The sequence below is a fragment of the Anolis carolinensis genome, unplaced genomic scaffold (genome assembly GCF_035594765.1).
Source record: "Anolis carolinensis isolate JA03-04 unplaced genomic scaffold, rAnoCar3.1.pri scaffold_10, whole genome shotgun sequence".
NCBI lineage: Eukaryota > Metazoa > Chordata > Lepidosauria > Squamata > Dactyloidae > Anolis > Anolis carolinensis.
The window spans coordinates 19,752,949-19,772,610 of NW_026943821.1; the positions used below are offsets into that span (position 1 = coordinate 19,752,949).

The 19,662-nt window shown below is 41.8% G+C and overlaps 1 protein-coding gene across 21 annotated transcripts in view; it reads right to left on the reverse strand.

Moving 5' to 3' along the window:
- The window catches only part of macf1 (microtubule actin crosslinking factor 1), a 319,723-nt gene that overhangs the window by 182,636 nt on the left and 117,425 nt on the right, over window positions 1-19,662 (reverse strand). For 11 of the 21 annotated variants that reach the window (XM_062962874.1, XM_062962875.1, XM_062962878.1 and 8 more), the window contains one exon: window positions 18,268-18,360. In XM_062962874.1, the coding sequence (XP_062818944.1) occupies window positions 18,268-18,360 (93 nt within the window). Of the gene's footprint in view, window positions 1-8,387; window positions 10,066-18,267; window positions 18,361-19,662 lie in introns of those variants that run through there. The other 10 variants (XM_062962866.1, XM_062962863.1, XM_062962864.1 and 7 more) reach the window with 8 other exon arrangements.

Consider the following 19,662-nt stretch of genomic DNA (forward strand, 5'->3'; position numbering starts at 1 on the left):
TTTCTACCCGCCGCAATTAATCACAAATCACAAAATGACTGGCGATGGGGCTTGCATCGTCCATCCATCCGTCTGGGAGCAAGTCTTCTGTTTTCCTCGGCCAGACAGGCGGCATCTGGGTCCATGGCTGGCACTACCCGTGTCTCATGCGCTTTCCCCTCCCGGCTTTTTCCTGCCAATTCGGATCAGCGCATCATGATAATTTAATGGCCGCGCTCTGCTCGCTCGCACGCTCCCTCCCTTTCCCCCCTTCTCTCTCTCTCTCTCTCTCTCTAACAAGCTTCAAAGACATCTTGCATGAAGGGAGGGGCACGGCATATGAATACATCGACACACACACAGCTCCCAAAAGGAACCCTCCTTGGCTTTGGGAGGAAGAGAGGAAGATCCTGGAAACAAAAGATCTCCAAATGCGGCAATGATGGAGATGATGATAATATCAGTCGTAATTACAATCCGAATGGGAAACACCACTACTGAGGAAACCTTCTTCATCCCCTTTGGAAGCAGCAAAGCATCCCTCTCCAGCATCATCACCAAGCAAATGCCTGAAATATGATATCAAAGGCTGCGCTCCTCGGACATCAAAAGCAGAGAAGCTGCAAAGAAGGGTTACGCTGCACCCAATCCTCTCAAGAAAGGGCCAGGCTTTCCTTGCTGCACAAAAGAAACCTCTCTCAGATTAGTCTTAGCAGACCACAAGCTGAACATGAGTCAAGACTGTGATGTGGCATCAAATAAAACCACTGTGATTCTAGGCTCCATCAATAGTGTCTAGAAGGGCTATTAATTCTCATCACCTCTCACCCTTGACTGAGGATGGGAGTTGCAATCTAAAGACAATTGGAGAGCTACATATTTTTATCTCCTTGTGCAGGGGTCCCCAAACTACAGCCCGCGGGCCACATGCGGCCCATCGAAGCAATTTATCTGGCCCCAACGGCACAAAGGCAGAAGGGGATTGGGCTAAATGACCCAAGGGGTCTCTTCCTCTCTTCCAACTCCTCCTCCTCCTCCTCCTCCTCCTCCTCTTCTTCTTCTTCTTCTTCTTCTTCTTCTTCTTCTTCTTCTTCTTATTATTATTATTAACACTGAGGCTGAGAGGACATCTGTCAGGGGTGCTTTGCTTGTGCTTTTGGTACACAAAGGCAGAAGGGGGTTGGACTCAATGGCCCAAAGGGTCTCTTCCAACCCTCTATTACTATTATTATTATTATTATTATTATTATTATTATTATTATTAACATTGAGGCTGGGAGGCCATCTGTCAGGGCTGCTTTGCTTCTGTTTTTGGTGCTCAAAGGCAGGAGGGAGTTGGACTCAATGACCCAAAGGGTCTCTTTCAACCCTCTTTTATTATTATTATTATTAACAACATTGAGGCTGGGTGGCCATCTGTCAGTGCTGCTTTGCTTGTCCTTTTGGTGTACAAAGGCAGAAAGGGGTTGGACTCAATGGCCCAAAGGGTATCTTCCAACCCTCTTTATTGTTATTATTATTGTTGTTGTTGTTGTTGTTGTTATTATTATTATTATTATTATTATTATTATTATTATTATTATTAACATTGAGGCTGGGAGACCATCTGTCAGGGCTGCTTTGCTTGTGCTTTTGGTGCACAAAGGCAGAAGGGGGTTGGACTCAATGGCTCAAAGAGTCTCTTCCAACGCTCTTTTATTATTATTATTATTATTATTATTATTATTATTATTATTATTAACATTGAGGCTGGGAGGCCATCTGTCAGGGCTGCTTTGCTTGTGCTTTTGGTGCACAAAGGCAGAAGGGGGTTGGACTCAATGGCTCAAAGAGTCTCTTCCAACGCTCTTTTATTATTATTATTATTATTATTATTATTATTATTATTATTATTATTATTAACATTGAGTATATACTCAAGTATAAGCCGACCCGAATATAAGCTGAGGCACCTAATTTTACCACAAAAAATGGGAAAACTTATTGACTCGAGTATAAGCCGAGGGTGGGAAATGCAGCAGCTACAGGTCAAATTAAAAATAAAAATTGATATTAATAAAATTGCATTATTTGAGGCATCAGTAGGTTAAATGTTTTTGAATATTTATATAAAACTGTAATTTACGATAATATGACTTTAATAAGATAAGACTGTCCAACTCTGAATACTTATATACTGAAGTATAAGCCGACCTGAATATAAGCCGGCCAGGACCCTTCCTTGAGTATAAGCCGAGGGGATCTTTCTGAGCCCTAAACAAAGGCTGAAAAACTAGGCTTATACTCGAGTATATACAGTATTTACCTTTACCTTCCTCTGAGGCTGAGAGAGTGTGGCTTGCCTCATGTCACCCAATGGGTTTCTATGGCTGGTCTCCAGAGTCATGGCCTGATGCTCAAACCATGGCATTACATTGCAAGAATCCAGGATTCTGCGCATTCGGGAGTATGGATTTCTCTCTCTGCGGGATTGCTCCCTTTACCAGCTATTACTTATGCACATACATATATACACCAACCTATAGAAATAAACCTTTGCCATAATCTCCTTAATGCTATAGAATCCAGCTTAGTGCTGCTCCCAATTTCCTCTTCCTCTTTGGAAGGCAAGTAGGGCAATGCACACACCTCGACAACCGGGAACAAGAGGACAACTCGAGACAAACCAGGGTGGCTGTGTTATTAGAAAGTCAAGAGGGAATAACAGATCTACAGGGCCATCCCTGAGCTGAGGTTTCTATTTCTGGCAGACAAATCTACTAGTCACGAGGCTTGTTTCTGGAAGCCTTGCACCAAAACGCCGGTTGCTGGGCAGCAGGAAGGGCAGCAAACACAGGGATGGACGTGGCTTCGAATCCTGGCGAGAGATCCTCCATTGCATCTTTAAGATCGCCACAGTGGGCCCAGGGGTCATTATTGTATTATATTACTGTATATATTCGAGTATAAGCCTAGTTTTTCAGCTGCTTGGTAGTCTGATAGAATCGCCTTCATTGGAGGTCTTTAATCAGAGGCTACATGACTATCTGTTGGGAGGACTTTGATTGTGTTTTCCTGTCTGTCTGAAGGGGGGTTGGACTGGATGGCCATTGGGGTCCCTTCCATGAGAGAAGCTTCCGACAGGATGGTAAAACATCCAAGCGTCCCCTGGGCAACATCCTTGCAGACAGCCAATTCTTTCACACCAGAAGCGACTTGTAGTTTCTCAAACCGCTCATGACACAAATTATTATTATTATTATTATTATTATTATTATTATTATTAAAATTCATTTATTTATTAATTTAATACATTAATATCCCTCCCTTCTCACCCCGAAGGGGACTCAGAGCGGCTTACAAATTAAATTTACATACAATATTATATTATTAGCACAGCACAATACTGGCAATAAAGTACTATACTGTACTATATCAATATATTGTAATACTATTATTAATATTACATGTAATATATAATATATAATTAACATTATTATATTGTATTATTAGTATTATATTGTATTACAAAATAATATTATTAATATTATATGCATATACAATATATTATATTATATATTATTGTAAATTATATTATATACAGTAGAGTCTCACTTATCCAACACTCGCTTATCCAACGTTCTGGATTATCCAACACATTTTTGTAGTCGATGTTTTCAATAAATCGTGATATTTTGGTGCTAAATTCGTAAATACAGTAATTACTACATAGCATTATTTCATACTGAACTACTTTTTCTGTCAAATTTGTTGTATAACATGAAGTTTTGGTGCTTAATTTGTAAAATCATAACCTAATTTGATGTTTAATAGGCTTTTCCTTAATCCCTCCTTATTATCCAACATATTCGCTTATCCAACGTTCTGCCGGCCCGTTTATGTTGGATAAGTGAGACTCTACTGTATATGTATATAAGTACATATGTATATATGTATGTGTGTACATATACATATATACATACATACACACACACACACACACACACACACATATATATATATATATAATTAGCATAGCATGTTACTGGTGGGAGGGGCCTAAATTACTGTCTTTACAAATTATTATTACTATCATTATTATGAAAATTACTGTCTTTACAAATTATTATTGTTATTATTATTATTATTATTATTATTATTATTATTAAAATTACTGTCTTTACAACTTGTAGGATAACACTTATATTGCTGAAAAAAATGAATAAACATATAGATAAAAATGGGAATGTATTGATGGAGAGGGATGGGGTCATCATTGGTCACTAGTCAATGTCTGCTGCTTCTGCCCCTATATCTGCTTCTCTGGGGAGATAAATGGGGAATCAATGGGGCAGGGTGGCAAATGTTGCTTCAAGGCCAAAGCATGTGGCCAAGGCACGTGTCCTGGGCCCTGGTTTATAACATTAAGCATGATATCTTAAGCCTCAGTCAGTCTTCTTTCTCAGCTTTATTGGATTGAGAGCCACAGGCATCCTGCTGAAAGTCGGCACCAAATGCCTCATGTTAATAATACAGCCCTCCTTTGCCATTTTTGAGTGCTGACGTGGCCAAAGAACTTCCAGCTGGATAGAGGACAAGGCAGGTATAAAAAGATGTTAAAAGTGGCTTTTAAAAAAGATCAGAGGCTTTGTTAATCGGGGTTAACCATATGCACGATTCCCTTTGATTGAAATAACGTTGGTTTGCTGACCAACAAACAGCTCCTGGTATTCAGCATCCCTTGCTTTTTGAAACGTATTTTTAAAAAGCAAGCAAGTAACCAAGCTACAGGAGTCCTTTATTTCCTTCCCATTCTTGGCTAGAAGCACAGACCTCTTCCTTTCATGGCTTGTTTATTTAATTTACTGTATATACTTGAGTATAAGTCAAGTTTTTCATCCCTTTTTAGGACTGAAAAAGTCCCCCTCGGCTTATACTCGAGTGAGGGTCCTGGTCAGCTTATACTCCAGTATATAAGGTACATTTATTATTTTTCTCTATTTTTATTGGTATTATTACATTTATTATTTTACTCTATTATTATTGTTACTATTACATTTATTTTACTCTATTTTTATTGTTATTAATACATTTATTATTTCACCCTTATATTATTGTTATTGCATTTATTATTTTACTCTATTATTATTGTTAATATTACATTTATTTTACTCTATTTTTATTATTATTAATACATTTATTATTTCACCCTGATATTATTATTGTTATTACATTTATTATTTTACTTTATTATTATTATTATTATTATTATTATTATTATTATTACAGTACATTTATTATTCCACCCTGATATTATTATTGTTATTACATTTATTATTTTACTCTATTATTATTGTTAATATTACATTTATTGTACTCTATTTTTATTATTATTAATACATTTATTATTTCACCCTGATATTATTATTGTTATTACATTTATTATTTTACTCTATTATTATTGTTAATATTACATTTATTGTACTCTATTTTTATTATTATTAATACATTTATTATTTCACCCTGATATTATTATTGTTATTACATTTATTATTTTACTCTATTATTATGTGGTCCCGGTGGTGATGGGTACACTGGGTGCCATGCCAAAAGATCTCAGCCGGCATTTGGAAACAATAGACATTGACAAAATTACAATCTGCCAACTGCAAAAGGCCACCCTACTGGGATTTGTGCACATCATCCAAAAATACATTAGACAGTCCTAGACACTTGGGAAGTGTTCGACTTGTGATTTTGTGATACGAAATCCAGCATATCTATCTTGTTTGCTGTGTCATAATAAAATAATAATAATAATTTTATTTTTATATTATTATTATTATAAAAAGGATACATAAGGGCATTTACATTGAAGAAGATGAGAATAATGACTTAATCAGAGTCGGAGAGTCTTATCTTTTTGTAAATATTCAAAAACATTTAACCTACCGATGCCTCAATTAATGTAATTTTACTCTATTTTATTATTATTATTAACACATTTATTATTTCACTCTGATCTTATTATTATTATATTGATTATTTTACTCTATTTATTATGACATGTATTATTTTCCTGTATTTATTATTATTATTATTACATGTATTATTTTGCTTTATTATTATTAAAGGGATACATAAACACATTTACATTGAAGAAGATGAGAATAATGATTTGATCAGAGTTGGACAGTCTTATCTTATATTTGAGCTTTAACCTACTGATGCTTCAATTAATGTAATTTTATGGGTACAGTATCTGTTTTTACTTCTGAAATTTACCGCTCTCGGCTTATACTTGAGTCAATGTTTTCCCAGTTTTTTTGTGGTAAAATTAGGTACCTCGGCTTATATTCGAGTCGGCTTATACTCGAGTATATACGGTAATTTATATTGTTGCTTCTCCCAGAGTTGTTAAAGCTTTGTAAAGTAATGGCAACATATAGTTGTTTTTAAAAATAATGCAAATGTCCTGTTCAAACACCACTAATTAATTTCCAAAAGCCTCTTTCAATGTGAAAGGACAGCGGAAGGAAAGGCGAGAGGAGACCTGGACAGACTCAAGTGGGAGGGAGTTCTTGGCACAGCTTCAAGGCAAGTGCTAGCCCAGTCCCAATGTATCCCCCAATGGCCCCCAATGCATGTTATCGAAGAAAGACCAGCTAATGTGCAGGAGAAAGAGTTTTGACAGCTGAAATGCACACGAAAAAGACACAGCGCATGCATGGGCGCACACGTATTTGGAAAGGCAACTCGGTCCGAAACCAAGCGGCTTCTCTAGCAACACAATACAGCAAAGGCAGGCTGCGCCGCAAACAGAAAGTGTGGATTTTGCTTGCACCTTGTGTGATTCTGAACTGGGCTCTGATTGTATCTGTCTTCTCTACTTGTATTGATTACCACTGATTGTTGAGTTGGCTTTATTTAAGAGTAGAAACCAATCCATGGATGGCCAAGTTGCAACAGTCAACACCTCCAAATACATGTGAGAGGTTTGCCTGAGGTTGCCATAACTGACTTGAAGATACACAACAACAACAAAAGCAACAATAAATGTTTATGTGTGTGTCCCAATCTCAATAATGGTGGTGTATCTCCTCTGGGTTTTAGTCTAAACTTACATCTCCAAGATCCTCAATGCTATCCAGATAGATTTAAAACTTCAGGACATTGGACAGCTCCTTGACTGGTAAAGCCGACTCTTCTAGACTTTTTTAAAGCAGAGCTTTCAGGTGCGTGGTGCTACCAGGCAGAAGAGGATGTTTGGCAATTTGAATTTCTCCTTGAAAGTTAATAATAATAATAATTATAATAACTTTATTTTTATACCCCGCCCCATCTCCCCGAAGAGACTCGGGTCGGCTTACATGAGGCCTTGCCCGATACAACAATCAAATATCAATAACAAAGCAAAAGCACAATTAACCCAATAAAAACATCAACATCAGTAAAAAAAAAAAACAATCATTAAAATCAACATGAAGCATACAATGTTAAAAACTGGAGACTATCAAAAATAAATAAATAGAAAGTTCAGACTAAAATCCAGAGTGGATTTCCACCATCCTCACCACCAACAACAAACCAAGAAACCAACTGCTACTGGGTTTTACCTCAACTTGCATGGCACAGCACCGATATTTTGGAAATAGATATCATGACCAGATATCTAAGCAGAGGAGGGCAAACTACTGGGGTTCAAATCAGAAGCAAAAGTTGCAATCAGTGCACAAAGCCACAAGTTCTAAGAGAGGACTGGCTGGCGGATGAGGGTTCAAACTAAAGCTTACTTATTCTTGCAAAAGTCTGGGCCCTTAAGCAAAGGCACGAAGCAAAACAACTCTCTAAAGCAGTGGTTCTCAACCTGGGGTCCCCAGATATTTTTGGCCTACAACTCCCAGAAATCCCAGCCAGTATACCAGCTGTTAGGATTTCTTGGAGTTGAAGGCCAAAAACATCTGGGGACCCACAGGCTGAGAACCACTGGGCTAAAGAATGCACCAAGTCACTTCATCTAAACACTGATTTCTAAGCCAAGAATTAAAGCAGATTCTTACTTTCTCCCAGATCTGGGCAGGCACTTTCCAGATTACAAAGAGCTCATTGACTGCTCACACGGAGTACTTTTTATGTACCTTAGATGCCCAAGCCTGTTTTAATGCCCTGCCCACAGAGATGGGACTTTCACAGCCCACCATCAGTGGCTGCCATGTTAGTAAAATGAATCTGAATTCCAAGCAGAACTTTAGAGGAGCTGTCCAAGGTGCTGAAAGGGACGAAGACCCTAACCTGATTTGCCAGCCTGCAAATGGAGGCCATCAGCAGCCACTTCCTCAAAGAAGAAGACCTAGAGGCCAAGATTGCCTTCCTTAGGCCTTGCGCCCACCCTCAGCCCAAAGGAGAGGAGAAAAGAGGTTGGCACTGACCCCTCCTTCGTCTGGCCGGGCGTCCCTCTTTGCCGGCGTTCTTCTTTGGGGGTCTTCCTCGTGGGGGGAGTTGCCGTGGGCCTTGCCCTGCGTGTGGCTAGGGTCGCTGCCGTACCCCGAGGAGCACCAGAAAGTGCTGGACGTTGAGCCACTGAAGGACGACTTGCTCTGGGAGGCGGGCATCTTGGCCCAAGTGCCCGCGGGTGGCTCTTGGCCAGCAGGCGTTCGCTGGAGCTTTGAGGCCTCCTGGTTCCCCGCTTGGTCCGCCAAAGGAGATGGCGTGGACAGCTCCGAAACAGTGCCCTTCTCTGCCGTGCTCCAGGAGGCACCCCAAGAGATGCTTTCACTCACATCCTCTGCGTTCCAGGCTTCCTCCACCACCGTCAGGGGCACCTCTGGCTTGGGCTGGTCCCATGAGCGGCAGACCACCACCACCGAGTCCTCCTCCTCTTCCTCCTCCTTTTCCTCCTTCTCCTTTTCCTTCTCCTCCTTGGGCCATGGCACCAGGACGGCTAGGCTGCTGCCCCATCTCTGGTGGGCCACAACTTGGCTGTTCACCTTTTCGCGGTTGAGTTCGGCCGGATTGTCCCGCAGGCGAGCGATGACGGTGGTGCCCTCTTCCAGGGGGTCTCTGGGGCTCCCTGCTTTGGAGGAAGAGGGGGAGCAGGAGGGCTTCCCCGTCACCAAGTGAGCCCTTTGGAGCTCCCCTTGGAAGCGCTCCCTCACCTGCACTAGGCACCCTTCCTCCGTCCCGTCGGGCTCTTTGGAGGCGCCGTTTTGGTGCAGCCGTTTGGCAAGGTCCTTCCCTTCCACCTCCGACGGAGCCGCGGACAGGTTCCTCTCCGCCTCATCATCCTGCTGCTGCAATTCTTCCCCTGCTCCGGCGACGGCTTCATAAGATCCCTCCGGTGCCGGATCCGCTCTCTCGGGCGTCCCCTTCCTGCCTTTCCTCCTGCGCCTGAAGCGGCCCTTCTTCTTCTTCCTCTTCGGGGAGAAGGGTGCCTTTGCGGGCTCCCCTCCGCCGCCAGCCTCCTTCGGTTCCTTAACGCAGCCCAGCGTGCTCCCCATCCCACTGCCCCGGAGTGCGAGGCCCCCGTGACAATGCAGCTAAGCCGGCCTTGTCCTCCTCCTCCTCCTCTGGGATAAACCCCGTCCGCCGCTTCATCAGATTAGACGCACATTTTCAAAACACACACACAGGCAGGCACCGGAGGCAAAGGCTGGCACGTCCCTGCGCACACGAGACGCGCCGATCCCAGGTTGGTCTCCTTTTGCTTCGCTTTCCGGAGGCTGCCTTTTTCCGACAGCCATCTTACGATGAAGAGGAGGAGGAGGAGGCTGCTGCTGCTGCCGGGGAGGGAAGACACATTCAAAGCATCTCACTGCAGTTCGGAAATCACTTGACCTAAAAGCAGACGGCGCCCGGATTGGCTGCGGCGTCCTCTCTCCAAATATGAGGTAATGGGAGCAGCGCTGCCCTTCTCCGTAAGGCAAACACACACAGCGCGAGAGAAGCAGACAGACAGAGAAAAAGGCAGGGAGGGGGCAAAAGGAGGGAACGAGAAAGAGAGGGAGACGGAGGGAGGGAAGGATGGAGGAGAGGGGTGTGGCACCAGGCACGGAGATGGGGATCGGAGAGCCAAGTTTTTTTAAAAGGAACACCCCTCCCACCCACAGCATCAGCATCATCACCACAACAAAGGTGCGATGGGGAGGGAGCCCTCAAAAAGGGAGGAGAAAAAGAGAGGTTTTTTAGTACAATCGGGGAAGGAGAACAGGCGCAAAACAACACACGCCTGGGGCTGCTGTGGGCTTGACACAGAATTTGGGGGGAAAGGGTGGGGAGGTAAATGGGTGCCAGGATGGGAAACAAGAAGAACACGGGTGGGGAAAGCCAAGCCCCGCTGCACCTAGGTATTTGTGTTGACATGCCAGCTATTTTGGGTCTACCTCCAGCCTGGTTACTGCTGTATTTTTGCTAAGCTGTTCAGCTCTGGAGATGAAGCAAGTCCCTATGGTCTGCCTGTAGCCATAAAAATAAAGGGGACACAGTGACTGGAACCCAAAACTATTAGCTGAGGATTGAATGTCTCCAAGTAGGTAAAAAGGTTTCCCCTGACGTTAAGTCCAGTCATTCTGACTCTGGGGGTTGGTGCTCATCTCCATTTCTAAGCCGAAGAGCCGGCATTGTCCAGAGACACCTCCAAGGTCATGTGGCCATAGGCATGACTGCATGCAGCGCCGTTACCTTCCCACCGGAGTGGTACCTATTGATCTACTCACATTGCCATGTTTTCGAACTGCTAGGTTGGCAGGAGCTGGGGCTAACAGTGGGCGCTCAAGCTGCTCCCAGGATTTGAACCTGAGACCTTTCGGTCTGCAAGTTCAGCAGCTCAGCGCTTTAATGCACTTCGCCACCGGGGGAAGGTGGACACTCAGGATTTTTTTTCATATCAGGAGCGACTTCTTGTGTGAGAGAATTGGCCGTCTGCAAGGATGTTGCCCAGGGGACGCCTGGATGTTTTGATGTTTTCACCATCTTGTGGGGAGGCTTCTCTCGTGTCCCCGCATGGAGCTGGAGCTGATAGAGGGAGCTCATCCGCGCTCTCTCCAGGTTGGATTCAAACCAGCAACCCAACCTTTAAGTCATCAGTCCTGCCAGTACAAGGATTGAACCCACTGCACCACCGGGGCTCCTTACTCAGGGGATGATTCACACACAGACAAATGTCTTCCAAAGCATATGTTTTTAAATTTATACATTGTAATTTTATATTGTATTTAATAGTCTTAATTGGTTTTATGTATTGTTCAATATCGATATCCAACTGTTGCCATGGTTGTAAGCTGCCCTGAGTCCCTTTGGGTGAGACGGGAGGGATATAAATACTGGAAATAAAAGGAGGACCACCATGAGAACTGCAGGGATGAAATGGGGGAATGCCAAAATCTCGGTCAGAAATTGGACCAAAATCCAGACTCAGAACTAGAATCATAGAATCTTAAGAATTGGAAGAGACCTCATAGGCCATCCAGCCCAACCCCTTTCTGCCAAGAAGCAGGCAAATTGGATTCAAAACACCCCCAATAGATGGCCATCCAGCCTCCAAAGAAGGAGCCTCCATCACACTCCAGGGCAGAGAGTTCCACTGCTGAACAGCTCTCACAGTGAGGAAGTTCTTCCTCATGTTCAGGTGGAATCTCCTTTCCTGTAGTTTGAAGCCATTATTCCGCGTCCTAGTCTCCAAGACAGAAGAAAGCATGCTTTCTCCCTCCTCTCTATGACTTCCCCTCACGTATTTATACATATCATGTCTCCTTTCAGCCTTCTCTTCTGCAGACTAAACATGCCCAGCTCTTTAAGCCTCTCCTCACAGGGTTTGTTCTCCAGACCCTTGATCATTTTAGTCGCCCTCCTCTGGATGCATTCCAACTTGTCAACACCTCCCTTCAACTGAGGCGCCCAAAATTGGACACAGTATTCCAGGTGTGGTCTGACCAACCTGAGGAAAGTGCATTCTCTTTAGTTCATTTTCTCCCTGGAGCACCTTTTCATTCCACCAAAAGATGCAAATTATTATTTATTCATTAAAATGTTTCTGCCACACCCTGTATCACAAACCCTACGAGGAAAACGCATGCAAAGAGATACAAAATAATTGGGTAAGTCGCTGACCACTTGTGGTCCAATGTTAAGAGAGTCAAAGGGAGGCTTTGACTTATTGAAGGGGTCAATTGTGCCCTTGGAAAAGACACAAAACAAGCATCTCCCAAACTAGTTCAAGGTCCCAAATGCTGGAAAGGGTCTGGCTTCCTCCTCTTTGGAAAGGAAAGCAACACAAGGATCACTCAATGCCAAGGATTTCCCAGAGAAGGAGCCAGAGGAACGGACGGGCAATGAGTTTTCAGAAAACAGTGCTCTTTGGAGAAGCAAGGACAGGTTGGCTGCTAATTATATGGTAACATATTGTTAACCAACTCTAAGACAGGAGAGCAAAGTTTCACACGGGAAAGCAGAAAACTGCCCTAATAACACACCATAATCCAATAATAACAATCTAATGTTCTAATATTATAAAGAAAGTTAAAGACGCGATAATCGGCTGTCTCTTCTGTTTCCGTGCTACACATTAATTCATCAATTCTGCTGCTGGATCAATATTATCTATATATATAAAAGGGTAATGAAATTTCGGCCTACACATCCCAGAAACACTAAACTTGGCAGCACAACCCCTCATCAATGCCTCTGCGTTCATACAACAAAAAGAAAAGAAAAATAAAGTCCTAATTAGAAGGAGAGGAATAATTGTTTTTATCCAATTGCTGCCAGTTAGAAGACTAAGCTCCGCCCACTTGGTCTCCTAGCAACCCACTCAGCCCAGGGGACAGGCAGAGTTAGGCCTCACTTAGGCCTCTTCCCCACTGCCTATAAAATACAGATTATCAGATTGTAACTGGATTATATGGCAGTGCAGACTCAGACCCTTCCACACAGCTATATAACCCATTTATAATCTTATATTATCTCCTTTGAACTGGATTATCTTGACTCCACACTGCCATATAATCCACTTCAGTGTGCAGTCGGACACAACTGGACTTAATGTCAGAAGAAAACCTTTACCCTTTACCTTAACTACCACCAATTCCTCAATACTTTATTTCCCATACCACTATACTTTGCCACAGCAACGCGTGGCTGGGCACAGCTAGTCTACTTATATAGTGTTTTATTTGGCCTCAATGCTCTAAAGCAGGCATGGGTGAACTTCGGCCCTCTGGGTGTTTTGGATTTCAACTCCCGGCAGGAAGGCCAAAGTTTGCCCAGGTTTCAAAGGGATGATTTCATGGCTTCTTGGTCAGGCCCAAGGTGGAAAAGGAAAGGGCCTGAGGTCAGGAATGGTGGGAATTGAAGTCCAAAACACCCGGCAGGAGGGCCAAAGCCTGCCCAGTTTATGCATGCCTGCCCTAAAAGCATCAGATCACACCTGATCTTGGAAGCTAAGCAACATAAGCCCTGATAAGTGATTGGATGGATAAATATCAGTTTGGATGGAGTTCTGAGGAAGAAAAGCCTGCCTTGTATCTTGTCATGAAAGCAAGGTGAGAGATACCGCTAATAAATAAAGACTACCCTGTTTCCTTGAAAATAAGACATCCCCAAAAAATAAGACCTAGTAGAAGTTTTGCTGAATTGCTAAATATAAGGCCTCCCCTGAAAGTAAGACCTAGCAAAGTTTTTGTTTGGAAGCATGCCCAGCACCCGCCAAACAAAACACCATAGCATGCAGGATTAGTAAATGTACATAATAATAATAATAATAATAATAATAATAATAATAATAATAATAATAATAATAATAATAATAATAATAATGTAATAATAATAATAATAATAATAATAATAATAATAATAATAATTTTATTTTTATACCCCACCTCCATCTCCCCAGAGGGACTCGGAGTGGCTTACATACCAGTTCTATATGGAAGTAAAGGTAGTAACAAAAAATTCTTGACAGGAGTCACAGTTTGTCTGGTTTAGTTATGTTGGTTTGTGATGACAACTACTGTACAGTATAGAACAAATGTTATTTTTTTTGTTCAACAATGAATATGAATTCTTCTTCATGGAAAAATAAGACATCCCCTGAAAATAAGACCTAGCGCATCTTTGGGAGTAAAAAAATAATATAAGACACTGTCTTATTTTAGGGGAAACACGGTATATGAAATCATGGTGTCGCCATAAGTCAACGGCAACTTGGAGACATCACATAAAACATGTTTGGTCATTGAATATCACTCTGAAATCGCCATTTGCAAGCAGTTTATCAATCCTCATCAAGATGTTTATTAATACTCAACAAGTAGATATCCATCCCAATAAGAAGCTTGTTTGGATGTTGGCATAATCATGGCATTGCCACCTGCATTTCCTCCACCAAATAGTCACTGTTTAGCCACGGAGAGAGGACAAAGCTTTCCTACAGAAAATGCCTGGATAACATCGAAAGGGATTTTCCTCTGCCATCCCTTTCCAGCTCCAAAGGAGGTTCCAAATGAAGAGACAACCAAGGCAAAAACAAGGCTGACACCTGAGGCCTATTCTCAGAACCCGCACCAAGACCCACCCAGACATTTGGCAAAAATTAAGCAAATTACATCTTTCCAAATTTGGCGCAGCTCTAAGCCAAATAGATCTGTCTCCCAACCGCTTGCTATTCAACAGGTATTTGCAGTATTACAGCATCAGAGAAGTATGGTTTTTATATATTATATTCTTAATTTTAGGAATTGAAGGCCAAAATATCTGGGCACCCATTGCACTAGAGCATGGATTCACTTTAGTAGTCTAATGAGGCCCATGACCTGTCTGGCTGAGCAATTTAAAAGCCCCTCCCTAAACTACAAGTCCCAGTATGTAACAGAGGCAGAAACTGGATTTAAAGTGAATCCATGCTCAGTGTTTAAAAAACACTGAAGGGAGCAAGATCCTTATTTTGCTTGGGCATTCACAACTACAGCTGGCTCTACAATGTAATAATAATAATAATAATAATAATAATAATAATAATAATAATAATAATAATAATAATAAATAATAATAATAATTGCATCCTACAAAATTTATTAAGGGGCCGGGCTGTGGCGCAGGCTGGTTAGCAGCCAGCTGCAATATATCACTCTGACCAAGAGGTCAAGAGTTCGAGGCCAGCCCGTATCGGGGTGAGCACCCGACAATTAAATTTTTTTTAAAATAGCCCCTGCTCGTTGCTGACCTAAGCAACCCAAAAGACAGTTGCACCTATCAAGTAGGAAATTTAGGTACCACTTATATGTGGGGAGGCTAATTTACGACACCATAAGAATAATCCAGCCGCCATTGGAATGAGGAAGTTGCCGTCGCAGTGGATGATGAAGCAGCTGCTCCCCCTGTGGCTGGAATCAAACATACCCGCTGGAAGCTGGAGAAGGTTTAAATTGTCTCTGCGTCTGTCTCTTTCTCTGTTCTATGTTATATGGCATTGAATGTTTGCCTTATATGTGTGCAATGTGATCTGCCCCGAGTCCCCTTCAGGGTGAGAAGGGCGGAATATAAATACTGTAAATAAATAAATAAATAAATAAATAAATAAATAAATAAATAAATAAATAACTATTTCATGCCTCTAATCAAGGCACAGAATAAGAAAGGAGGGAAAGTTTTGCTCAGTTGCTTTGAGTTTCTTATTTAGAGAGAAAAGGTGGGATATAAGGAAGGATGAGGGGGAGAGGAAGAAAAGGAAGAGGAAGAAGAGGAGGAAAAGAGGAAGAGGAGGAGGAGGCAGCCACCAGGGCCAGGGCAGGGAGCAAACAGACCCCATGCAATGAAAAGGAGATGCTACAAGGGCCAATCTCCATTCCAACCCTGCTGTGAGAAATCCCTTTATGAAATCCTCAGACCAAACTGCAGCAACCAATTGGGCACCAGCCAGGGACTCCCGCTGAGAGCGCTTTATGCCTAACCAAGGTCTCTCTCCATCCGAAAAGCCTTCCTCCCCCCTCTCTGGGCTTCTTGGGTACCATCTGTGCTGCTACAGACTCTCCATCCCATCCCGTCCTTCCCTTTTTTTCGGCACAGCAGCATCACCCAGCGGCTGAGAAAGGAGCCACACAAGGATATGTGCAACAGGCGCAGGACTCTCTTTTGTCATCCAGAAAGAATCCTATATACTCGAGTATAAGCCGACCTGAATATAAGCCGAGGCACCTAATTTTACCACAAAAAACTGGGAAAACATATTGACTCGAGTATAAGCTGAGGGTGGGAAATGCAGGAAATTAGATACAGTAGAGTCTCACTTATCCAACATAAACGGGCCGGCAGAACGTTGGATAAGTGAATATGTTGGATAATGAGGAGAGATTAAGGAGAAGCCTATTAAACATCAAATGAGGTTATGATTTTACAAATTAAGCACCAAAACATCATGTTACACAACAAATTTGACAGAAAAAGTAGTTCAATATGCAGTAATTCTACATAGTAATTACTGTATTTACGAATTTAGCACCAAAAATATCATGATGTATTGAAAACATTGACTACAAAAATGCGTTGGATAATCCAGAACGTTGGATAAGCGAGTGTTGGATAAGTGAGACTCTACTGTACCAATAAAATTACATTAATTGAGGCATCAGTGGGTTAAATGTTTTGAATATTTACTGTATTTCAAAGAAAAACAGTAAACTAACTCTGTAAGTGGAAAAGCAACAATAACTTTATGACATCATCATCATCATCATCAACAGCTTCATTTGTACCCTGCCCTATCTCTCTCCCCTGGGGACTCAGGCCAGCTTCCAACATAGTAACAGGCAAACATAGAATGCCTACATAAACAATGCAGAGCTAGATTTAGATCTATCATTATATATACTAATTTCACATGTGTATTTCCCCCTGAAACCTTTGCAATTCCTCTCTCTATGTGCATTTTCCTCCTGCAATATTCCCCTAAAAACAACTTTGTCCTCTTTTCTCCTGCCCTTTCCCACCTCTTTTCTTTCTCCCTCTTTCAAACTCTAAAAGTAGCCAGAAAGGGCTTTTTAAAACTTCTCTCCCAAAAAAACCCACCTCATTTTTGTTTCCTTAGGAATAAAAAGAAATACACACCTTCTGTTGCTCTCTTTTCCCTCCTTCCCTCCCTTTGTAGTAGTAGTAGTAGTAGTAATAATAATAATAATAATAATAATAATAATAATAATAATAACAGTAATGAATCGTGCAAATTTGCAAGAATATCTTTTTTTCTTCCCCTTCTGCCCATGCAATCTGGCTTGCAAGGGTTTCTCTCACAAGCTCCTTTCGCTTTTGAAAACATTCGCTTCTTGTCTCTGTCTCTCTCTCTCTCAAAAAAAATAAGATAACCAGCCTGGGAGGAGAAACGGAGAAGGGAGGTTTTGGAAAAGAAAACATACAAGGCTCCGCTGCTGGCTTGACCTTGACCCGAATATAAGCCGGGGAGGCTTTTTCAGCTCATAAATAAAAAATCGGCTTATCTTCGAGCATATACAATATCTCCCCCAGAATCTCTGGGTCCTCCAGTGACAACGGTTGACCACAGAGTTGTGCTGGAGAACCTAGAAACCCCAAAGAGTACATATTAAACCAAACATGATTTTGGAAACTAAGAGTCCGTGCTTGGATGGGAGGCCATCAATGAATACCAAGTAGAAGGAAGTGCATTCCTTGCCCAAGAAAACCCTGGAATCACCACAAGTTGAAAATTTACTTGAACGCACACATGGACGCATATAAAGTGGACCTGACTTGATGGCACAAGAGAAGTGTTTTTTGAAAAATGCCTGAAATATTTTTTCTAGAGCAAAATTAGGAATCCAACAGCCTCAAGAAAACCAAGGGTAAAACACACCCACTGAGTGATAATACCATAGATGTTTTATGAATCACCATCCATTTTTGAGATCATCAACAGAAGAAAAGGCTATCGCAAGAGGAAGTCATTTCTTATCGCCAAATCCAAAGCATTTTAACATAACGGAGTTCAAATTAGATCAGAGAAAGTGATTCGAGAGAGACTGGTAGCAAGACGCAGGGCCCTTCCATATCGTAAAATGATATCGTCATGAACTGAGGGTCATAGAAAACCCCAAAAGCACAACAAATTTTGGCCAGAAAACTCAGTTAAACAGTAGCCAACACAACAAAGTTTGCTGATAGTTCAATGGCTGCAAATGTGCTCCACAGTCGGTAATTATACAAACAATCTGCTTATTTTCCAATGTATTGCACTGATTCATCCACCCTATCAAGCTCCCTGAAAGCAGTCTTCATCACAAAGGAGAGGAATGAAGCCCAGATCCTTACCTGGAAGTGTAAGATGATAGTCCAGATCAATCCCAGGGTCAGCTTTGGGTTCCCGTCCGTGATGTCGTCGTTGCGAATATTCACCAGCTTCACCTGGAAGGGAACCAAAAGAACGTCAGAAACAAGCTGTGTATTTCCTGCAAGACCTTGATACTCATGGAGTTAAGAGGCAGGGATGCAAATGGTGCTGAGATAACACCAAAGGTGAACATATCATGGGGTTTTCTTGGCTGAATTTGCTCAGATGGGGTTTGCCTTTGCTTTCTTCTGAGACTGAGAGAGTGTGACTTGCCTCAGGTGGGTCTGTATGACCAAGTAGAGTTCGAACTCAGGTCTCCAGAATTGTGGAACTTGAAGAAATGTCCTCAATGGGCGTTTGGGCCATTTTGAGACAGCTTGCCTTGACCCTAAATGACATTTCTTCATCACTCTGTCAACGTTTGGCCCAGAGGATGTCAATTAAATGTAATTTTGCAAAGGGCTGATGGAGATGTTTCAGTAAAGCTCCAGCCGTTTATTCTAGCTCCCACTTAATTCACAAAAGTATCATGCAACTTGTGAAAAAGCAAGCAAGATTTTAAATGAGATGTTTCTCCATGTTTCTTGGCTCAGGTTATTTAGTCTAGTTTCCAGTGGAGACTGGATCTGCTACCACCCCAAATGCTCTCTTTTTCATAGCAAAAATAAAAAAATACGCAGATCATACAAAACGCAAGCCCAGACTTGGGCAAGCATTACACAACCGGCTCGGTGAACGCAATGCCAGGCCACAAATAGGGAGACAAGCACATTACTGGCACCATTTTGGCACCGGAGAGAGATGGCCCCAAGGAGAAAATATTCTTCCCAGCGACAGGGAGGGGCGTTCACACAAGTGAAATAAATCAAATTAGGCATTGAGTACAGAGAAGGTAAACAGGGAGAGGCCCCTCTCTGCTTCTCATCATGTTGGGACTGAACTGGGAAGACCTCAGGGAAAGAAAAGGAAGACGAATGAGCGTTTAGTGAAAAGTGTGTCTCCAACCTGAAATGCTTGGAAAGCTCTGCAGTACATTCATCTTTTTTAAAATATTTTATTTATAGTTTTAAGTGTATACATAAAAAGTAGGGGAACAATTGGGAGTTATAGAAAAGATAAGAAAAAAGAAAGAAAGAAAAAAAGAAAGAAAGAAAGAAAGAAAGAAAGAAAGAAAGAAAGAAAGAAAGAAAGAAGCCCAAAACGAAAAAAAGAGAAAAAGAAAGAAAATAATAATAATAATCCCTAGGCTATATACCACTTCCAGATCCTCTGCTTCGTGGAACATATCTTCTTTATCTCCCATATGATTTACTGGCAAATAAAAATTCTGAGGTCTAAGATTTCTAATCAGTATAGTTATAAGAGTTATAAAAGTT